The 22,297-nt window shown below is 26.9% G+C and overlaps 1 protein-coding gene across 1 annotated transcript in view; it reads left to right on the top strand.

Moving 5' to 3' along the window:
- LOC111637536 (limbic system-associated membrane protein-like) overlaps positions 1-22,297 on the top strand; it is a 73,842-nt gene that overhangs the window by 50,443 nt on the left and 1,102 nt on the right. The window contains exons 3-5 of the mRNA XM_023383044.1: positions 19,689-19,783; positions 20,181-20,319; positions 21,975-22,229. Of these exons, the coding sequence (XP_023238812.1) occupies positions 19,689-19,783; positions 20,181-20,319; positions 21,975-22,229 (489 nt within the window). The remainder of the gene's footprint in view (positions 1-19,688; positions 19,784-20,180; positions 20,320-21,974; positions 22,230-22,297) is intronic.

The raw sequence follows: 22,297 nt of genomic DNA, 5'->3' as shown, positions 1-22,297 counted from the left end.
GCAGTTATAAAAGCAAAGGACTCTTGTGCAATTCAAAGTGTCACAATAGTTTAAGTTGTTGCAATAAATAAGATTGTATAACGTTAATCACATAATTTATGTGTAAGTTTATTATCGTATTATTTTCTTTTCTGATTAAGAATGTGCTATTCGTTTTAGGTTCAACAGTTTATTTACATGTGCTGTTACTTAATTAATTAAGCTTTCTCCTATTTTGACATATTAAAAAGTTTCATTTTTGTCTTAATGTAATAAAAATATTTTTATTCAACGTTCACCATCAGTGCATACTGAATGTCGACATTTGCCAGTGTAAGTGAGAAACAATGATATTTAGCAAGTATTTCGTTCATACACAAAACGACTGTGTGAATGCTGACATTCACTGGAGAATGTTGACATTCGCCAGATATCGGTCATTCACAGTAACATATATATTAACTTTTTTTAAAATTTTGTGTAGATCTTCAGTGATTTAGATATTTATTTTCTGCTTCTACTTTATTGTTATTATAACTTTTTAATAGAATTTTTTGTATGACAAATAAGGAATTCACTATATCATCAATTGTAATATAATGAAATAATATTAAAACATTATTTAATGTTTTAATATTAAATAAACTATTCTTTGTTTCTTTGAATAATTTGTCTTTTGCATTGCATTCTATTGTTAATAATCGCAAAATTCATTCTAAACTTTACAAAACTTTCTTAGAAATTATAATATTTTAGGAAAATCTTATAAAAAAAACTTTAGCAGAAATTTGTCATTAAAGTGAACTTTTAAGGGATTTTAAAACTATTAGCAGTGCCAGATTTACCATTAAGCTAAACAAGCTAAAGGTTGGGGCTTCTAAATTTTTATATTTTATAATATTTTGTTTAATTTACATTGTACACGTCTTAAAGTTAAATAATTTAATAAAGACTTTGCTATGTATTAATAACCTGTGTAAATAGACATATGTATATTTTTTATACAATTAAAAAAATTGGGAAAGGAGCCTCAATTTTTGTTAGCTTAGGGCCTAAAAAAATACTAATCCGGCACTGAGTATCAGTAAAGAAAATAGTGAAAATGTGAGATAAGAAAAACGAAGACGATAAAACATTGCTAGAAGGACATTCGAATCTATCAAAAATACTTTTAAAAATGACTTTTAGGGGCTTATATATGATGAATCACAACTTCAGTGAAGAAACTTATCTCCTCCCTTTAGCACCAGAGATATGATTCATCTTAATAGCTCATTATATTTTTATCTGAACGATAAAACAATAAAATAAGAATACAGTTAACCCCATATATGATGAATATTTTATCATTATAAACTGTCAATACTTGTACTAAATTCTAACTCATGTTAATGTTTATGTTATTTTTCAAATATGAAACGTGTTACATATCAATGTTGCAAACCCCAAATTTTAAATTAATATTTAATTATGAAGTTTGGTTCCAAAATGTACTTTAAATAATCATAAAAAATTCTTTTTTTTAAAATATGTAGATGAGTATCTTAACATTAGTGAAATAGTCTGTGAACTAGTCATTTACTCATTCTCTTTGTATCATCTATGTGAGATATTTTCTCTTACATTTTCTGCATTAATTTAATACATAAATAACACATTAGTGACCAAATAATGTATTAACAATTTATATAACCAATAGATTAAATATATTAACATATTAATCGAGTTGCCCTTCCTGAATATTATGGAAATGTAGCTAAATTCCGAATCAACAGTTTATCTAATAGCATTATTAAGGAAGTTTAATAGCGAAACGAGTAACACTGAAATTAATAATCTAATTATAATTAACGACTTGAAAGTCATTCGATTATCATAGAAAATTCTTGAAGTTTAGGATTTAAAAGGTTTTCAATTATATTTGCAATCAAGAAGTACAGGTAACCCCCGTATAACACTGTAGTTACGTTCCAAAAAATTGCCGTGTTATGCGAAACAAAGAACTAGTACGAAAAGGAGGGTTAGGTTCCAAAAATTAAAAAACATGCTACTATATTTTCATAATTAAGATAAATATCTTTATTAAAATTTTCTTAAGTGATACATATTAATATAAATTAAACAATGTTTTCTTCGTCATCACTAAAAACACTATTAATTAACCGAGAGCGTTTTCTTTTTGGCAAGTTATCCTTATCCTCTGAGCATTTTTCTGCATTATCTTCAGATCCATGCTTTACCTTTTGCAAAATGTATGTAATTTTAGATTGCTTGCTTCTAGTTAAAAGGTCTTTATAAATTTCCTTATATGGTGCTAAGCACTTATGAAGAATAAAGCAAGTATGGAATAAGGGAAAAACATTCGGCAACATCAGAAGCAGAAGCGTCGCGATCTGGCAACATTGAAACAAGTTTCGAGAAGGACCACGTGTATCGACAGAAGGCGAGAAAAGAAAATTTACATACTTAAGTACTAATAGTTTACGAAAATAATAATTTTCGTGAACTATTAGTATTTAAGTATGTAAAAATTTATTACATTTTATGTTGTACGAGGGTTTTACCCATTTCTCGAACCGTGTCAGAGTGAATCCGTGCTATAAAAGTGCCGTGTTATACGGGGGTTACCTGCATATGATTAGGAAAGAGTTAAAAATAAATTTATAAATATATTTTCAAATAATATATGAGAAAAGATGAAATTACATTTTTTGTGAACTATATTGAATATATTTACTTCAAAATGATTTTTACGGGCTTATATCTGATGAATCACAACTCCAGTGAAGAAACTTATCGCTTCCCTTTAGCACCAGAGATACGATTCATCTTGATAGTTTCATTACATTATAAAACAATAAAATAATAATACACAATATTCTTGAGCTTTTATGTCTTTAGTTTTCATAATTGCGCAAAATGTAATATTTAAATAATAAATTTTCTTATTGAAGAAAATGGTGCTTGTATGAGGCTCGCTGACTTTTCAAATTTCGTTGTATTTCTACAATTTCTAATGAAAAAATATATATGTATCAACAGGTTATCAAAGGAGCCTGCAAAGTCATTTGATGGGACCTCATATTTATTAGGCCTCAAAACATTTGTTATGAGGCTTAATTCATCCCAATGCCTAATAAAATCTGATTTTAAAAATATTTTTAAATCAGATTTTGTTAGTTAAAAATATAATACTGTACAAGTTTTAATGCTGTTTTGATGTTAAATAGAGCTTTTTGGGTCTTAATAAAGGCCTATAAACCTTCCGTGATCTAGTCTCTCTCGACTTCTGAGAGGGCCTTCTTTTGATGGAATTAAGAATATAAAGTTTAGAACTGAATTTATGCAAGCTAAATAAGCTTGGAGTTTCATTCTATCTGAGAACTATGAGGTTTGAAATTGCTAAAAATAAGCGTTTAGCAATTTAATTAAGGACGTTTAAATTAATGTTTATTATTTAATGAATGAAAAGGATCTCTTACATGTAGACTCATAACAAATCTAGATCCTGATTATGTTGTATTGATCAAAATAACTTAGTAAGCAAGCGATTTATATATACTGATATGAGTCAAATTGGAAAAGCCTTTTGTATTGATGCAGAGTTTAATGATCAAAAGCATCGAACTGGAGATCCGTATATATCTATTCATGGATCTTACTCTCTGTAAGTAAGATCTATGAGTAGATATATACGGATCATCATAGAAATCCAGCACTATCTAGAGACCTCAACAAAACTATATCAAGACGAGATATAAAATATCAGATCGGATTGATAGGAGAAATAAAAAAAGATTTATGGATATCTTCAAGTAATCAAACCTGAAAAAAGTAGAGAAAAAATATAGATATATAGAGCTTATAATGAAATTATTGAACCGTAAAGTTTGACTAATGTGATTTGAATAGGTCAGTTTTTAAAAATAACTTCACAAATCTATTATATATATATATATATGCAGAATATATCAGTGTTAAATTAATGAAAAACTTGAAAATTTATATATTGGAACTATTTGCTAAAGATGTCAGAACAATTGTTCAATTGTTCTAAAATGATTTTCAAACAGCAGAAATTCAAATAATTTATTTTAAACATTTGAACTAAGAGAGTTAAGAATACTGCATAAATATGCGGCTCCCAATCCTTTTCGAAAAAATATATTAATGCCATGAAAAATATATAAATAAAATCAATAAAATATAAATTTCGTTTCTCATCAAAATAAATTTTATTCCATTATATCATATAATTTCATTTTACATAAAAATTCAAATTTGGTCTTTCATGTTCAATGCTGGGATCAAGTGATGGTCCCGTTTCTATCCTTTCTATCTGGCTATGATTCTAGCCAGATACTAGTGGTATAAATTACCGCTGAGGTCCGTTGAATGTCTGTCTGTCCTTCCTTAATCTCGAGAACGGTGTTAGATAGATGAAAGTTGAGATCAGATGTTTAGGGGTAGGAAGCTCCGATTACCTATATACGAACTTCTGATTTGAGCCAAAAGTCACGTTATTTCAATTCAAACATTTTCTCCAGAAAGGATTAGATAGATGACCGACGTGACTCGATTGTTAACAGGAAAAGTATAATATACAGGAGCAAGACACTACTAAAATAGAGAATATGTATTCTAAATTAAAACATTTAAAATATGATTAAAAATTACAGCGCGGTATTGTGACGATGTCACAATAAATAAGTTAATTTCTCGTTTTAAATATCGATTATTACGAAAGTGTAAAAATACTGTCCAAAAGTTTTAAATTATATAAACATTTCGAAGGTTAAAATATTTTCTTAAAATCAGATATAAATGTGAGATTAGCGGTGGGTCACTGGTTAAGTCCCAATTGACCACTTACTCTGCACGGGCAGGCAAGGCCCGATCTCGGGTCGTTGGATGGCTAGGAGGGCGAGTGGCGAGGGAGGTGAGCAAGTCGGCAGGCGTCCTTTAAATGACAGGTGACAGGTTAACAGAATAACAAGCATATATTGATCAACTAAAGCTACGTTATAAAAATACTAAGGTTAAATGCGGTTATATTAAAATATATACAGAAATTCGAGTTCGAGAGAGAGCACTTTTACAAATTATAACCCCTAAATACCTCTCGGAAGAAGGGAGAGTTGGCGAACGTCGTCTGTATGGAAGGGTGTGGTGTCTTCCGTGTCTTCTTGCCGATGTCCTCTCTCTGTAGCTGGATCAAGTCCGCTGTATGGAGGTTCGGGAGTCGAGGTGGGCACTATCACAAAGTATAACTTCCTATGACGAATCGCCCTGAGCTTCCGGAAATTCGAGCTTTTATATCATTAGCGTGGAAAAACTGTCACGTGATTGACTTTTGTTGACGATGACGGTACATTCTTAACACCTAACTGTAAACTTTCTCAGCTAGCTGTTATACAATCGGTGAAATCCGATCTAGTTCAAATTCTTCGGGTTTTTTCCAAAGACAATTAACAGAAAATTTGGATTTTTTAAAAAACCCGTAAAAATCCGCGACTCACATAAACAAAATTGAAAAAGTAAACTAAAACTTTGAAATAAATGTTCGAAGAATTTAGAATTAATATTTAAGGCATGGTTTATATAAAGAAAAGAAAACTCACGTGTAGGATACTCAAAAAGTCAATTAATTAAATTATATATTGTATAAAGATTAATTTATCGGTTAACTGACTTTTGGTCCATCTTAGCATAGAAGGCGAGAAAGAGAAAGAATAACATACAATATTAAATCTTGCGAATATAGAATAGAAAAATTTTATATCGAATTTTTCTGTTTTTTTGCTTATGACGTTTTATAGATAGTGAGCTCTAAAAATGAATCATGTTCTGAAAATCCTCTTATTGTAAAAATATATATTTAGGTATTATAGATCTTTAATTTGATGATCTATAATTTAATTTACAACATTTTAGTGCCTACAAGTAACATGACTACTTCATGGCATTATTCTACAATTTTCAGCCTCTCGATATTAAGGATTCATTAATGATTCAAAGTTAAAATTAACTCAGAGTTTTAATGAGCCATTAAAACAATTCAGGAATTTTGCAATGAAAATTCTCAGAAATTTATAAACGAGTATGCATTTAAAATATCACGTTCTTAAATATAAACCTTTATACGTATTTAATTACGAAGAGTAAAGTATTTAAAATATTATTAAAAATCTTTTTATTTATTACTTTTTGATAAATATTTTATGTAAAGTTATCTACTGTGATTATTTCAGCAAGTAAATAGTTCTATCCTCTTCTTCATTACTAAATGAAGAACAGGATCGTTTTTGTTTAGTGATGAGGAAAAGGAAAATCCTTTTCTTCATTACTAAACGATGACTTGGTGTTCATGATTTTTAATGATTATTATAAATATTATAAATATCTAAGAATTTGATTGCCAAATTTTGTCATTACTTTAATAGTTCATTAAAATTTTTGAATTAATTTTAATTCAAATATTTAATGAGCCATCGATATCTTAATTTGGAATGGACTGAACACTTTGTGAATTCATATTTCTGTTACCAGTATAATTTGTACAGGTACAAATTCAATTTAATTCAGAATTTTTCATAAAATTATATGTTAAAATGTGTTTGATAAACTTTAAAATTACTCCGTTTATCATTAACAGATACATAGTATTTTAACTTTGATCTTAATGAATAGAAGCTTCTCATTTTCTCATCTCAGAACTTCCTATTTCCATTACAGAAACTCTTACTGTATGAAATATTATATGTGACATATTGCATACATTACTTCATAAACGCAAGTCCAGAGAAATTCAGATCTCTATAGAGAGATACAATAGGACTATTTGGCCTGTAACCCTCAATAAAGAGGCGTTCTCAAACGAATTTTTGTAATGTAAATTAAAAGGTTTTTTTTATAAGAGTGAAAGGTCTATTTTTATTCGTTTTATATATTTTGTTTTTATATTCTATATAACTTTTGAAGAGAATCTTGTATTTGCGACTAGCCGGAGATCTTATCTCTCGCAATTTTGATGATGCGAAAATTAGTTAAAGCATTTTTTCGTCTTGTTCTCATAACAATGATAAATGGAAGAAAAATAAGCCAATACTTAAAATAATTTTATCAATTTTTTAATTAAATGCGAAAGTATTAAAAATAAAAAAACATTTTAAGTCATTTTTAAAAATATTACTAAGAAATAAAGAATAACATTTTCCAGTTTTCCATTTCTTTGTTCTTTTTTTTCTGAAAAAGATTTTGAATTCGATTATCTTATTACAAATAAAGAATTTAGAAATTAAAAAATTAAATTAGAAATATTGTTAAAAGTAGATAAACTTGTAAACTTTTATCTCGTAAACAATGCATTTTATCTTCTTTTGTTCTTTACTTTGTTTTTTTTATGGGTGTAACCTTGAAAACGATCACAGATCGTATAGAATTTTCTATGTGGTAGTGCGACATAAAACATTTCAAAATTTTCCTGCTTGTAATAAAAATTAACTAGATGCATACGCTTTTCTAACGTAAAATAAGTTTTTGATATTCCAACAGATTAAAAAATCCAAACAATGCAACAATGGAACAGTGTGCAAATGATGGTAGAGGCTAGATAGAACAACCATATACAACAACAGTGAAATGAAGGCTTTTACGTATTATTAAAGACGACGATCACATATAAATTTTTTTTGGCCAAATGCTCGCACGCAAGCCTCATGGTACTACAGGCTGCTCTTTATGCATGCAATCCATGCCCCACGCACCCCTTTTTTGGAATTGTAGTGGATCAGATTTGGAAAGTAATAGTTATTACACAATCCACAAAAGTTTGATGGGTCCCAATTATCAACCTTCCCAACCAACTTCTTCTTTTCAATTGAATTTTGTAATTGCTGCTTCTTTCTTTATTCATTTTTTATTTTATCTAGTTAACCGATTTCCACCAGGAAACTCTAGCATCAAATTTAATGTCATTTATAAGACCCGATCGCCATTGTTAATTAAGACATTTAACACGTGTTCCATGTCGCCCCACCCGACCATAGTTAAATTTGATAAATGGAACTTAAGAATATTACTTTCTTATGGAGATAATATGTTTTTAATTAGTTAATTCTTTCATAATTTTTATTGTTATTAAACTGTCTTTAATTATCACGAGACAAATTCTTAAGTTCTATCACTGAGTGATCACCAACCATTTGGCCCGGGCTTCACATAAAGAGTCTCAAAAACATTTGTGAAGAATTATTCATTCCATTGCATTTCTTGTGTATTAAGAAAAGAACCTTTATTAAAAATATATGATACAGTTCCAATACAATGTTTTTTTAATATACTGGGAGTACAAAGTGGTAATGATCTGGCTTCTCTCGGTCTCTGAGAGGCCCTGGATATTCCAGAAACATTCTCAAAAATAGGAAATTGGTACAAGAAAGGATTTTCAAAAGTTTATTATACAAAATCTTTTGTATTTTTAAAAGTGGTTCTTTCTAAACCCATAAGTTCACGAATTTTCAAAACAGCCTCTTGTACCAATTTTTAGTTTAATAAATATTTTATTTGTTATAAAAAAATTTCTAAGAATTTCCATCGAATCTTAAATAATTTTCAATATATGAATTGTCATTATATTCGTTCAATATTTAAAAAAAAAAAAACTGAAAATAATTAATCTGGCTCCTCGTTTATCTTAGATTATTTTGATAGAAAAGAAAATTAAAATTTTTTCTATTTTTCAGACAGATCAATTAGATTTTATGCTACCAATTTTCATAAAAAGACCATTACTTTACTGACAAAAAATTTAAAATTTCCTTTCTTTTATTATCTATAATTTATATTTCATTGAGTTGGAACTGACATGTCGTTTTTATTATAAATTATGGAAATGTCTTTATGAGTCATATGAATCTGGAATTACTTATAGAAAATTTAATCCTAACGAGTTTTGCTTATAACAATATCATAAACAAAAACTGAATTTAAATGATTAATTTTTACATAAATGCATGAATACGATTGAGATTTTGTTAAATTGTAACGATTATTCAAGAGTGTTTCGCCATTCGCATTTCGGCATTCAATATCATCTTCTGAAAGTAATAAAATTTTTTGATTGTGGTATTTTATTTCAAATTAAAGCATTTTAAAAAAAATTCTAATAATCGTCTCGTTGATTGGTTAAAAGCGAGAAACGTAAAAGAGTTGTCATATTTCTCTTTGACTAATTACAAGAAACTAACATTTTTAGTAGTTACGCCTGTTAATATTAGCTCTTATTTTTAAAACCAATTAACATTAAATATTTGTACAGGTTTTTTTTTAATCGTTTAGGCTATACCCGAAGTTAGGCTAAAATATTCGTGAGAAAATGGATGATTTTATCCCCTTAAATGAAAAAATAACGAATTTTTCATGGAGGAGCAAGAGCAATTTTAAAAATTCAAGGAGTGTGGATAGCGGAAAAAGTTAAGAATTACTTCTCCAAAGGATAATAATCTTTTCAATTTTTATATTTAAAGAGTAATATAATCTTTAAAATTTTATAATAGTTTTAAAAGTTAAATTAATACTGTAAATATGAATATTTTTACGATTATTTTCTTTGCACATTATCTTTTTTATAATATACAAAAAAAAAATATTTAATTTAATAGAATAAATCTGCAATATAATAAAAATAAAGGATTTTTTTATTAATAAAAATAACACGAATGTAACATTTTTATGTGATTTTTTCTTGTAATTGAAAATGTGTACTATAATGAACATAATTTTACATTGATTACTTCGAATTAGTAGAAAACAGTAATAAATATAAACGTTTTTTATTACTTCGTGGCATTAAATATAATAAAATAAGAGTTAGATATAAATTTTAAAAATAGAATTTATCGAATGAATTGGAAAGGTCTGCAAAATTTCTTTTATTTTCTTGACTTGTTTTGACAACTGAACGTGTATTTTATTTCAAAATTCGTGATTATCTTCACTTCAGCCACTTATTTAATATTGTTTTTGACAGGCATTAAATAGATTATATTGTTAGTTAAGTAAGTAACAACTTCCATTAGTGAATAACTGAAGTAGTTAAAACAGTTAACATTCTTGCAAGTTAGAATTTCGTTTGTTATTCAATTAATATTCTAGAATTAAAATGGTCTTTCGATTTATAATGTTTTCAGCAGTAAACAGTACTTTAGAGTAATGAAATATTTAAATTTTAGTGCTTAGTTTGCGTGATTGTCGTTGGATACTCTATCGTAAATACAAAATTATTTATCGAAAATTAAGTATGTCAACTATATTATAATATTTTCCAAAATTATTTAAGTTATATTTAATTTATATTTTGAAACATCAGAACGAATTCTATTTACTTACATTTATTCTTTGGAATTTATTAGGATTAGCAATACTTAAATACTTCTATTATTTATAGTTTACCAGGATGTATTTTACTTACACACACTTATTATTTACAATTAAGCATGATTTATTTTACTTACTATTTTTATTTGATATTTAATCAGGAGCCATTTTACTTGTATATTTTTAATATATGTTCTTTACTTACATACTTTAGCAAAGTATGTGAATATATTAACAATATTAATAGAAAATATTTAAAATTTTTAAATTGTATTTTATTTCTAAAAAAGTGTCAAAGTTTTATGATTAAAGGTTGATAATATTAATCGAGTCTTAAAGCCATCTGTTATTGTTAGATTCATGCAGAGTACAAAATCTATAAAAAGTAATTACTCGTGTAGTTTAATTAAATTAATTAGAACGTTGAATTTCGTTGTTTTATTCTATAAGAAATTCTTTTCTGTTCTCTTTTTTATATTTGTAAAATTTTATCTTGAAAAGTAATAATAGAAACAGAAAATAAATCGAACAACTGAAAGTGATTTTATATAGAGTGCTTTCCAGTAACAGAGTATCATTTTATCTAGATTTTCTATTGAATTCGGGTACTTTCGAGCAATTTAAACTTTTTTATTATTATTTTCTACAGTAGAAAGAGGATATACAAAACTTAAATACTTAACTTTACGTTATAGTTTTAAGTACATTTATTATTTTTAGATGTATAAAAATAAAAAATATATGTTTATATGCATAATATTTAATTTTATTAGTTAGAAAAGTTAAATTATTCATGTAACAAAATCATAATTTTTAATACGTGTTTCGCAGTCTCCTCTGGGAGATTTACTTTCTTTTTGAAATATTTTGATGGAATGTTTTTTAAATTTTTGTGACATTTTATATAATTGTATGTCTTATAAAAGATAAAACTGAAGTAAATGAAAATATTATATTGTTCAATAAGATGACTGTGATTATTTTAAAGAAAAATAGTTTCTCGTTATGGTAAACATTTACTTTAAACCATGAGTAACGTTAATAATACTAAAATTAATATTTAATGCAGATAATGACGATTAATTGTTATTAATTAAAATATTTTTGTGTATAGAAATTTCTTTCTGACACATGCTTTTGCAATCTTTCCTTAGTGCACGAAAGACATGCTTAAGTATTGACGAGAGATGTTCATTTATATTAATTGCTATCTTATAAGGATGATCGTCATCTTATCTTAATCATCACTTGAGATAATCATTATCAAATTTTTTCTCATTTTGCTCTATAAACATCACTCCATTAGGAAGAAATTCTCCCACTTTTATTACGTATACAGTATATACGATCGTATACATACATTTCTAATATGCTGTATAAGTCCAAAACAGATAACTTTAATGGTAGTATAGCTTCATTAAAACTTTAATATTTATATAATCTGGCGTTTCCTTTAATTTTCTTACAAATGCTTTCTGTATAATGGTAAGTATTCTCTCGCTGCTCTTATTGATTTAAATTCTATTAAATTTTAATATGAACTATAAGACGATAAAATTAATTCTGAACAAAATACTATTATTTACTATTGACATCTTTTCTATAATACCATACTGCAATTATTTTCAGTAGATGGGAAAGATGCCAACTCCACGCAAGCAAACATATGGATGACGTCAATTTAAGAATAACAATCGGAAAATATACTGTATAATTCACGACAAACCTAAATATTATATTCTAATTCTATAATTTATGATATAAATATAACACTGAACATACATTATCTGTTAGATCACAAACTGAAATAAGATATTCAATTTTCAAATGCCTTTTATTTCATAGATGATTTGAAATTTTCTATTAGAAATAATCATTGCGTGAAAGTTTCAAACATTCGATTAAGATAATGAAATTATGCTGTAGTATTTTGTATTTAAAAATAATTATTGCATCTATCCTAACTTAGCATATTTGCTAAATTTAACCTATAGTTCCCGTTTATCTTACATTTACTCTTATCTTATAGAATGTACTGTGCATACATTTACGCTATACTTCCTATTATATTATTTATAAAGTTCTATTTAGACTTACAGAACTGCAGGACCATATGAAATTAACGGATTCACATTCAATGGTTCTAATTTATTTTATGGATTTCATATTTATCTTATAGTTCCTTTCAATGTTCTATTAATCTTTTGCTTTAAGTTGTTAAATCTGATTTTAAAAGTTTTAAGCGAAGAAAATTTTCTGTTTTTTTTAATTAAGTTATATTGAGCAATTTTTCTTAGGAAAATAATCTAAATATGTATTTTTAATTTTCTCTCCTGAGTTTTCTGCTGATTAAATCCCTTCATAGAAAGATGAAAAATGATTTGCATAACAATAAAAAATTATTTATATGATTTTAAAAGATGCTGAAGGATTTTAAGATAAATAAATGAATAATATAAATTAGCGACTTTATAAGGAAACAACTAATACATAATGCACTGGAAATCTCATTAGCTCAAGATATCGAAGAAATACATAAGAGAAGAGAGCCTAAATGGTATAAAATATTGCTAAATTACCCCTTCAATAACAACTATATGTTATCTAATATGTCGTTTACAGTCAAGAAGTTTTTCATTCAACTGAGATTAAATAGCAATATGGTTTTAATTAATAATAGAATCTATGAAATTTCCAAAAGTAGCTGCCCAAGATGTCAAGAATTATTCACTAAGTATCACGTTTTCTGTGGATGTAAAACAGGCTACGAACTAAGAATTAAAATGGATTTAAACCAATTAAATTTCATCACAGAAGAAAATCAAATGTATCGTTTCTTCCAAGGTGCAAATACTGCTATGNAAATTTAAAGAAAAAAAATCAATATTGAAAAATGGAAAATGGAAAAACAAATTAAAATAGAATCACGTTTTTGTTGAATAAAGATTAAAATTTTCATTCCGAAGACGAAACGACTCCATTTTGGAGATTGAATACAAAGTAGTTTGATTGATATTTTTGAAAAAAAAATAAATAAAATAAGTAAAATTGCATATTTTTAAATGTAATTTTAATGGAATAACAAAAGTTTCCCTATAAATTTTATACAAATTATAATCTTAAATTAAGTAAATTTTTAAATTAACTTAATGACAAAATTACATAAAACTCTTTCTTAAATCTTAAAAATTAAAAGAAGTTGTTTAAATATTTGAAAATTCGAAAAGAAAATACTTAATCCAATTTAAATATTTTCTGTTCAAAATATTTTAATTATTATTATTCTTTAATTTCTTTTTTTAAAAGTTACATTTGAAAGTTATATTATATACAGTAGTTTCAAATTAAGGAGCACGTTTATCCATTTTTAAATATTTCCTTGCTAATTTTTAGAAGATTTTAAAAGAATTAAATAAATGAATTTTTATTAAAAATATTTAAATAATTTTTGTATGAAATTCTTCCAATTAAAATAATTAATTATACTATTTTAAATATTAATGTACATCTGATAAAATAAAATATTCGTGCTCTTCGTTGTTGCTGCTGCTCTTGATGCTCTTGCTGATGCTGTTGATGCTGCATAATCATTTTAATAATCTCTTAACATTTATATTCGTAATTAAACTAGTTTTCACGCAACCAACTTTGATGAATTTGTTATTATAAACAAGAGAAAATTATCATATTTAATCTCCTTCTTTCTTTAATTATCTGAATATTTTACTTCTCCTCCTCTTCCTCTTCTTTAATATCCATCCTTCTACTTGCATTCATTTTTATGAGTTAAAAAATTATCGTTATAGATTAATGAAATCTGATAAGTTATCTTCTTAGAAATTATTAATATAGAAAAGTATTGAAGTTATAAAAAATATTGATAACTCTTATCGACAATTGAATCAATTTTTTGATCTGTTAAAAAGAGTTTTTAAGTGGATTTCTTTGATAGACTTATTCAATAAATCAATAGTGAAATCTTGCTTAAATTTAAATCTAGTTTAAGAAATAATTTTTCTATAAATTTAATTAATTTACTTTTTTTTTATATTCTATATAACTGTACGGGATGGCTATTTATTTCTGTTTATTCAAAAATCTAAAAAGTATATTTATACTGGGTAGCCACAATTAGTATTTAACTGTAATAAATACTAAAATGTTGTTTTATTCAATTATTTTATGGTATAAATGCATTGCCCCGAAAGTCAGTTAACTATTGTAAACTGAATTGCTGTCTTATTTAAATATTTTATTGTTTACAGTTTTTTAAAACATTGTTTTTAAAATGATATTCTTCTTCTTTAATACACAAATTACAACACCAAAAAATTGTATTACAAAACACGGTTGACTAATTTTTGGGCCACCTACATTACATAAATTATAGAATTTATCAGTAGCGCTGTAGAGAATTTTATATTAAATTCTATATTTTATTTCATAGATGATTTGAAATTTTCTATTAGAAATAATCATTGCGTGAAAGTTTCAAACATTCGATTAAGATAATGAAATTATGCTGTAGTATTTTGTATTTAAAAATAATTATTGCATCTATCCTAACTTAGCATATTTGCTAAATTTAACCTATAGTTCCCGTTTATCTTACATTTACTCTTATCTTATAGAATGTACTGTGCATACATTTACGCTATACTTCCTATTATATTATTTATAAAGTTCTATTTAGACTTACAGAACTGCAGGACCATATGAAATTAACGGATTCACATTCAATGATTCNGAAATTTTTATACGTAGTTTATATATTTATTTATAGTTTATTAGTATATTTGTTATATTTTTATATACTATGTACAGATTTATATACTACATACAAATATACTATACCTACAAATATACAAATGCAAATACGTGTCTTTATTTGTACGTAGCGACATGTAATTACATTGCATTTTAAAATGAATCCAGCGCTTTTTAAATTAATTATATAAAATATTTTATATAATAAATTATAATATATTTAATAGCATTTTTCATTTAAAAATGAATAACATCTAGATACAGTTTCAAGAAATTATTAAAATAAGATATAAAATATACTAAATTAATTCTACTTTCTTCTCTACTTTGCTATTGGGCTTTTTATTATTTCTCAATCAGAAAATAATAAAGACTACGCACTAATTGCATTATAAAAAATGAATTTTTATCAATCTAGTTTACTGAAAGGGAATATGCATTTAATTTAAAAGTTTCAAAAATTAATGAAAATGTCGCAGAAGATGCAGTCTTTTGCGACTGTTTGCTTTAATTGTTTAACATATTCATAAAAAATTCGAATCGAAGAAACACTTTTTAGCACTTTGTATAATGTATACATCGATCTTTCAAATGAAAAATATTTTTTGTTTTAACAATAATTTAAATATTATAATATATAAAGTCATAAAACATTAATTATTTAGTCATTCTTAACTTATTTACTCATTCTTAGCTTATTTAGTCATTCTATTAAAATCACGTTAACACAGATATTAATAATTGAATAAACAAGTATTATCTCAACGTAACTTTTTCAAATATTTATTTCCCTAATTTATAATTATGGAAATAAATTATAAATTTGTGGCGTAGTAAACAGGACACGGTTTCAAAAAGAAAATCAAATTATAAATTATTTTGTATTTGATATAATCATTATACTTCATGCAGACACTATTCATGTAGATATTTGAAACGGAATTTGCATTAAAATATACAAATTAAAAAACTTCTTGTTATCAATATATTTTCATATTCTCAAATTGAAGTCAGTGATTAATGCAGTAAAACCTTAATACCGGTATATTCATTTTACTTTATGTACCACATTTGAACAATTCGTCGGTGGCTATGATAACCTGTTTAAAAATTTTTGTTAGAATTTCGAGAGAAATTAAAAGTTTTTAGAAGGAACGATAATAAATCGAATTACCTTATTAATATTTTATATTAATAACACCCATTGAAAGTGTATGTTGCAATCACGTTCGGTCCATTATCTCTTCTCATAATTACGTATAATTCTTCTTATTTAGAGTGAAAGCTATGGTTCCGTTCAAAGTGAAAAAGTCATTAACTGACATTTATATAGGAATCAGATTTCCGATATTTCGGTGCCGATTTCATTGTTCCCGAAATTCGTATAGTAAATCAGAGTATCTCTTTCGAAAGGTAATAGTTTTCTTAGGTAAGGTGTCAAATTGTAGGTTTTATTTATGTGTTTTTGTCTCGAAATGTAAACAATTACAAAGTAAAATAATCTCCCAAAAAAGCTGCAATTTTTTTTCTTTTCTTCATCTGGCAATGAAGTCGCTTCTAGATCTATAAAGCTCTAATCGTAAACTTAATTTTTTCTTTTTACGATTGAGATGCTTAGGAAAATTATCTGTTGAATAGTCAAATTGCACGGAGGGTCCTCATAGAGCAATCTTATTTTTATCGTTTAATTTTATACTTGTAAAAATAAAATTTGCATCGAAACAAATGATTGTCATTGAAAATGTTCGCAAAGTGAAATTTTTTATAACGAACATTTAATGCCTTATTGAAGACAGTCGCGATCTCTTCGCCGAGCGCTGAATCTGATCATCTTAGTTCTTCATGTAACAAAACAATTACTAACAAACAAGGCTGTGGTGTCGGAGTCGGAGTCGGAGTCGGAGTCGTGGAGTTTTGGTGTTTTAGCTGGAGTCGGAGTCGTCAAAAACTCCGCCGACTCCAACTCCTTTTTACTTCCGAACTTGTAATATATATAAAACAGAAAAGTATTGGAATCGTGTCAAATTTGACCTTTCAAGTTTGCAAATCTACACGTTTGGAGACCTCCCGAACTCCTCAAAAATGTCAATAAAAGGGAAAAAATTCGCGCGAGTATGTGTGTCGGCGTCTAATTTGTTNATTTGCATCGAAACAAATGATTGTCATTGAAAATGTTCGCAAAGTGAAATTTTTTATAATGAACATTTAACGCCTTATTGAAGACAGTTGTGATCTCTTCGCCGAGCGATGAATATGATCATCTCAGTTCTTCATGTAACAAAACAATTACTAACAAACAGGGCTGTGGAGTCGGAATCGGAGTCGTGCAGTTTTGATGTTTTAGCCGGAGTCAGAGTCGTCAAAAATTCCGCCGACTCCGACTCCTTTTTACTTCCCAACTTGTAATGTATATAAAACAGAAAAGTATTGGAATCCTGTCAAATTTGACCCTTCAAGTTATCAAATCTACACGTTTGGAGACCTCCCGAACTCCTCAAAAATGTCAATAAAAGGGAAAAAATTCGCGCGAGTATGTGTGTCGGCGTCTAATTTGTTTAATTTCTTTATTTACTGTTCTGAGATATTAAACATCATCTCAGAACGGGTAAAGTTTAAAAAACGAAATGTGGCACTGTAGCTTGCGTATAAAGGGGCATTAATACTATTAAATTTTTGTTCTTAATTAAAGGTAGACAGGGTGAAGACATAAAAGTGGTCATTTGTCATATCTCTTAATGAATATTTTACTCGTTATTATCGTTCAAAATTAAATTATTATTAATAATAAATGAATTTTTGTTAATTAAAACTTTAATTTTGTAGGTAGCTTGGTTAGAAACCAAAAATGTTCCGCTTTATGAAGGCGGTCGAACGAAGATAGCACCAAAGGTCGATCCCATGTTATCGATAACAGACACTTGTTGTTCCATAAGGACCTGGAACGTTACAGTAAAAAATAAAGGTTAGTCGACTGGAAGCTTGTTCGACTATTAGGTAAATGGCTTACATCGTTAACGCTTTGATAAGTTTGAAAAAAAAAATAATTCCTGGATAAAGTGATCGCTGCGAGTGTAGGAGAAAGGGGAAAAGAAAGCAAATTATACATATTAAATCAATAAAGCATAAGTGTGTGACGTTTACTTTTGATAAACACATTGTAAGATATACACCTTTTATGATATATGCGGTAGAGATTGTGTATATTTATATTTGGTACTCGGTGAAATATTGCTCTCTAGAGATGAATAAAGTTGAAAGTGTTTCCTGGTCTCTATTGGTTTCGATATTTGGTTCACTTTCGAGATTCTAAAAATCTCAAGTACAGAAAAAGTACTTGAATTTTTTCCTTTCTTTTTCTGTATTTTTTAAAAATACAGTCAAACCTCTCTTAACGTCACTGTTTACTCGCCTTCGAAATTGGCATTAAATCGAAGTATCTCAGACAATAAGAATTAATTTTATGTTGTTTTACGAAATTTGTGTTTTCGGGGATGTTGAGTGGTTAGTATAACCTACTTCTAGGCCCACTTAATATGATCTTTAAGTCAAGCAAATAATGCTTCTCCAGTTTCTGGCATTTTGAACACAGAATTACTGACCACTACTTACTATAATGAATACTCTGGTTTGTATGTATTTTTATTAAGTAGTATAGTCGATTAATAAAATTTCGCTTTGTACAGTACATTCAGAAAACCGAATTAAAGCATTATTTATTGTATTGAAAACATAAATCAAAACTTTTAAAACACAAATTGATGTTTTTCTGTTAATTATAAGTGTCTAGATAATTATCCGGAACTACTTAGAGTGGAGCACAAGTTTACACGAAATTTCGTTTTTACACGGTACTTATTGACACGCAACTCTCGCATAAAACAGATGCTGTCACGTTTGATTTTGAGAGTTTGATGATCACAATGTCGCTTTCAATCAAAATTGTTGAATCTAGTAATTCATAGGCACTGAAACGTTTAATATTTCTCTGAAAGATCCATATACAAGTAGCCTACTTATTTTACAAGAGTTATGCTATTTAGAATGGCTCTATATCGAGGTTTAACTATTTATTATTTAAAATTTAAGTAAAAATGCTTTCTAAATTTTATAATTTTGTTCATAAAATACCTAGTTTCTGGTATAAATGGTACAAATTTACGTTATCTTTTTGGTACATGTTAAACTTTATTGCACTTTTGCCTTCTTATCATTCAGTACAGAACCGATAATTTAGAATGTAATGAATCAATTTGTGACAATTCACTGACTAACAGCGGTAAATTGTTACAAAGCTTTTGTGTGATGCAATTCACATCTAGTATTGAACCGTAGAGATTTGTTAATAATTCAAAACTAACTGGTATTAAGGAATTATTTCAATTATTTTTCAAAATGTTTGGACGTTTATGATTTAAATAATTATTTAGAAAATCCTACTTTTAGAAGATAACTTATAGTTTCGTTCGATTAAAAATATGTTTTATTAATTTATAATCTTTATTTTTTATAAATATTTTATTGTAGTTTTTTAGTTAAAATTAAAGATTTTCAAACATATTTTCTAGCGTACAGCGTGCAAAACTTTGCCCTTTCAGGCCCATCTGTAGGCTTCGATGAATTCGTTATCGTTAATTGTACCACTAGAGGACCAACTGTTTCTGTAAGTTTATGTAATTTAAATCAGTTATAAATTAATTGATAAATTCTTAAATTTTTAAAAATTTTAAATTAAATCAGTTAAATTGGTCCATAAATTCAAAATCCGCATCATCTTCACATGATCATGATGAGAATATTTCAAATACATTGATTTTTTTTCATTAAAAAAAACGTTCTTAAATATTTTATTAAATTAAGCTGTTTTATTTTTAACTTTAACAAATTAACTACATTTTTAACGAATTAGAAATCGAATTCCGTTAAAATTCTACACTGAAACGGAATTCTATTATCAATTTATTATTGATAGATGTAGAAAGAAGATTAAAAAAGAAATTTTTGATAAATTATTATTAATAATAAATGAATTTTTGTTAATTAAAACTTTAATTTTGTAGGTAGCTTGGTTAGAAACCAAAAATGTTCCGCTTTATGAAGGCGGTCGAACGAAGATAGCACCAAAGGTCGATCCCATGTTATCGATAACAGACACTTGTTGTTCCATAAGGACCTGGAACGTTACAGTAAAAAATAAAGGTTAGTCGACTGGAAGCTTGTTCGACTATTAGGTAAATGGCTTACATCGTTAACGCTTTGATAAGTTTGAAAAAAAAAATAATTCCTGGATAAAGTGATCGCTGCGAGTGTAGGAGAAAGGGGAAAAGAAAGCAAATTATACATATTAAATCAATAAAGCATAAGTGTGTGACGTTTACTTTTGATAAACACATTGTAAGATATACACCTTTTATGATATATGCGGTAGAGATTGTGTATATTTATATTTGGTACTCGGTGAAATATTGCTCTCTAGAGATGAATAAAGTTGAAAGTGTTTCCTGGTCTCTATTGGTTTCGATATTTGGTTCACTTTCGAGATTCTAAAAATCTCAAGTACAGAAAAAGTACTTGAATTTTTTCCTTTCTTTTTCTGTATTTTTTAAAGTATTCCTTCAATGAATCATTCCATCTTTAGATACTTTTATAACCTTTTAAAAATGTATATATATTTCTAAATGACTTTAGAGAGATAGATATATATAAAATTTAGCTAGAAACAGAAAAATTTTGTATTTTTTAAATAAAGTGTAATTTTGAAAAATTCTTTTGAAAGAATATTGTTATCGAATTTTTAAATAAAAAGATAAGAAGAACAAAAGAAGAAAAGGTAGAAAAAAATTGAATGCTATAAAGAATAGATTTTAATTTGTTTCTTTAGTTAATTTTTTGCTTTTTAGAGAAATTAGACAATATTTCTTTAAAATTGTTTAGTTTGAATGAATTTTTAAATTTCATAATATGTCGTGTAGAAAGAAAAACGAGTGGTCATTGTTATTCATTTCTGAAGCGAGACTGTATTTAGCCAAGCATAACTTGTTTTTTTTTTTTTTTTTATATAAATAAATTTCGTAACTCTTCAAGAATTTATACATAAAAATATATTATCGTTAATTTGAATAATTTCGTACTTACAATTATTTTTGATAATTTAAAAGTTTTAATTGGATTCTTTGTAATAAAATCCATTAAATTCTTATTAATAAAAATGAAATGTGCACGAATTGAACATTAACAAAGGACAATGTTTTAAAGTTATGGTCATCAATTTTTGCATAAATTTATAAATATAGATGGTTTAAGGTTTTATTTTATGGTTAGATATCTACTTTATATATAGCTCTTATACAAATGTGTAAATAATGACCCTTAGAAGAGAGTTAGTATTCTAGTTGTCAAGCTCGTCGATTCCAACCTGTCTTTTTACTTTTTGAGACACTTCATTGATACAGATAGACAGTCAAATTAATAAAGGAAATTCAAAATTTTAACTCCTCCCGTCAAGCTTCCTTCATTTAGGAGAAAAAGAGTTTTGGATCAGGGATGCAAAAGATGTTGCAAATAGAATGCGATGTACACAATTAAATTTTTGAGGAGAATATAATAAAATCTGATTATGCTAATTATCTAATTATTTTAATTTTTGAGAGATTTCTACTTACAGACAAGCAAAATAAATACAATTTATTTATTTATTTTGCTAAACTCTGAAAAATTTTATTGTTTCCTAAGGTTTTTGAATAAGATTTCGATGCATACGAAAATTATGATATTCTACTGAATCGGAAAATAATTTAATAATAATTTTATAGATTTTGCTTTAAACTTTCATTAATTCAGTATTTTTAATTTAGGATCCCTAGTAGCATGGAGATGGAGAAATTCTTCTAAAGAGATCGTAACGTGTGAAGGAGCCGATGTTGAATTATTTTGTAACATCACGAGCATTTCTTACTCTCGCGTGAATTGGAGGAGGAAGAGGGATTTGTTTCCAGGAAAATCCTTGCGGTTATCAAATGTTCAACGTGAAGATCACGGTACATATTGGTGCGAAGTGAGTAATGCGGCAGGAGGGATGCTGAAGAAGGATATCACACTCGTAGTTGAATGTAAATTTTTATCATATATTTATTTGAAAATATGTAAATTCAAAGTATATGTAATTATTTGGTGTATT

The sequence above is a fragment of the Centruroides sculpturatus genome, unplaced genomic scaffold, assembly GCF_000671375.1.
Source record: "Centruroides sculpturatus isolate CEXI.00-Female unplaced genomic scaffold, Cexi_2.0 scaffold1201, whole genome shotgun sequence".
Lineage (NCBI taxonomy): Eukaryota > Metazoa > Arthropoda > Arachnida > Scorpiones > Buthidae > Centruroides > Centruroides sculpturatus.
The sequence above is the reverse complement of the archived record's forward strand: the minus strand, read 5'-3'. Positions and strand labels throughout refer to the sequence as shown.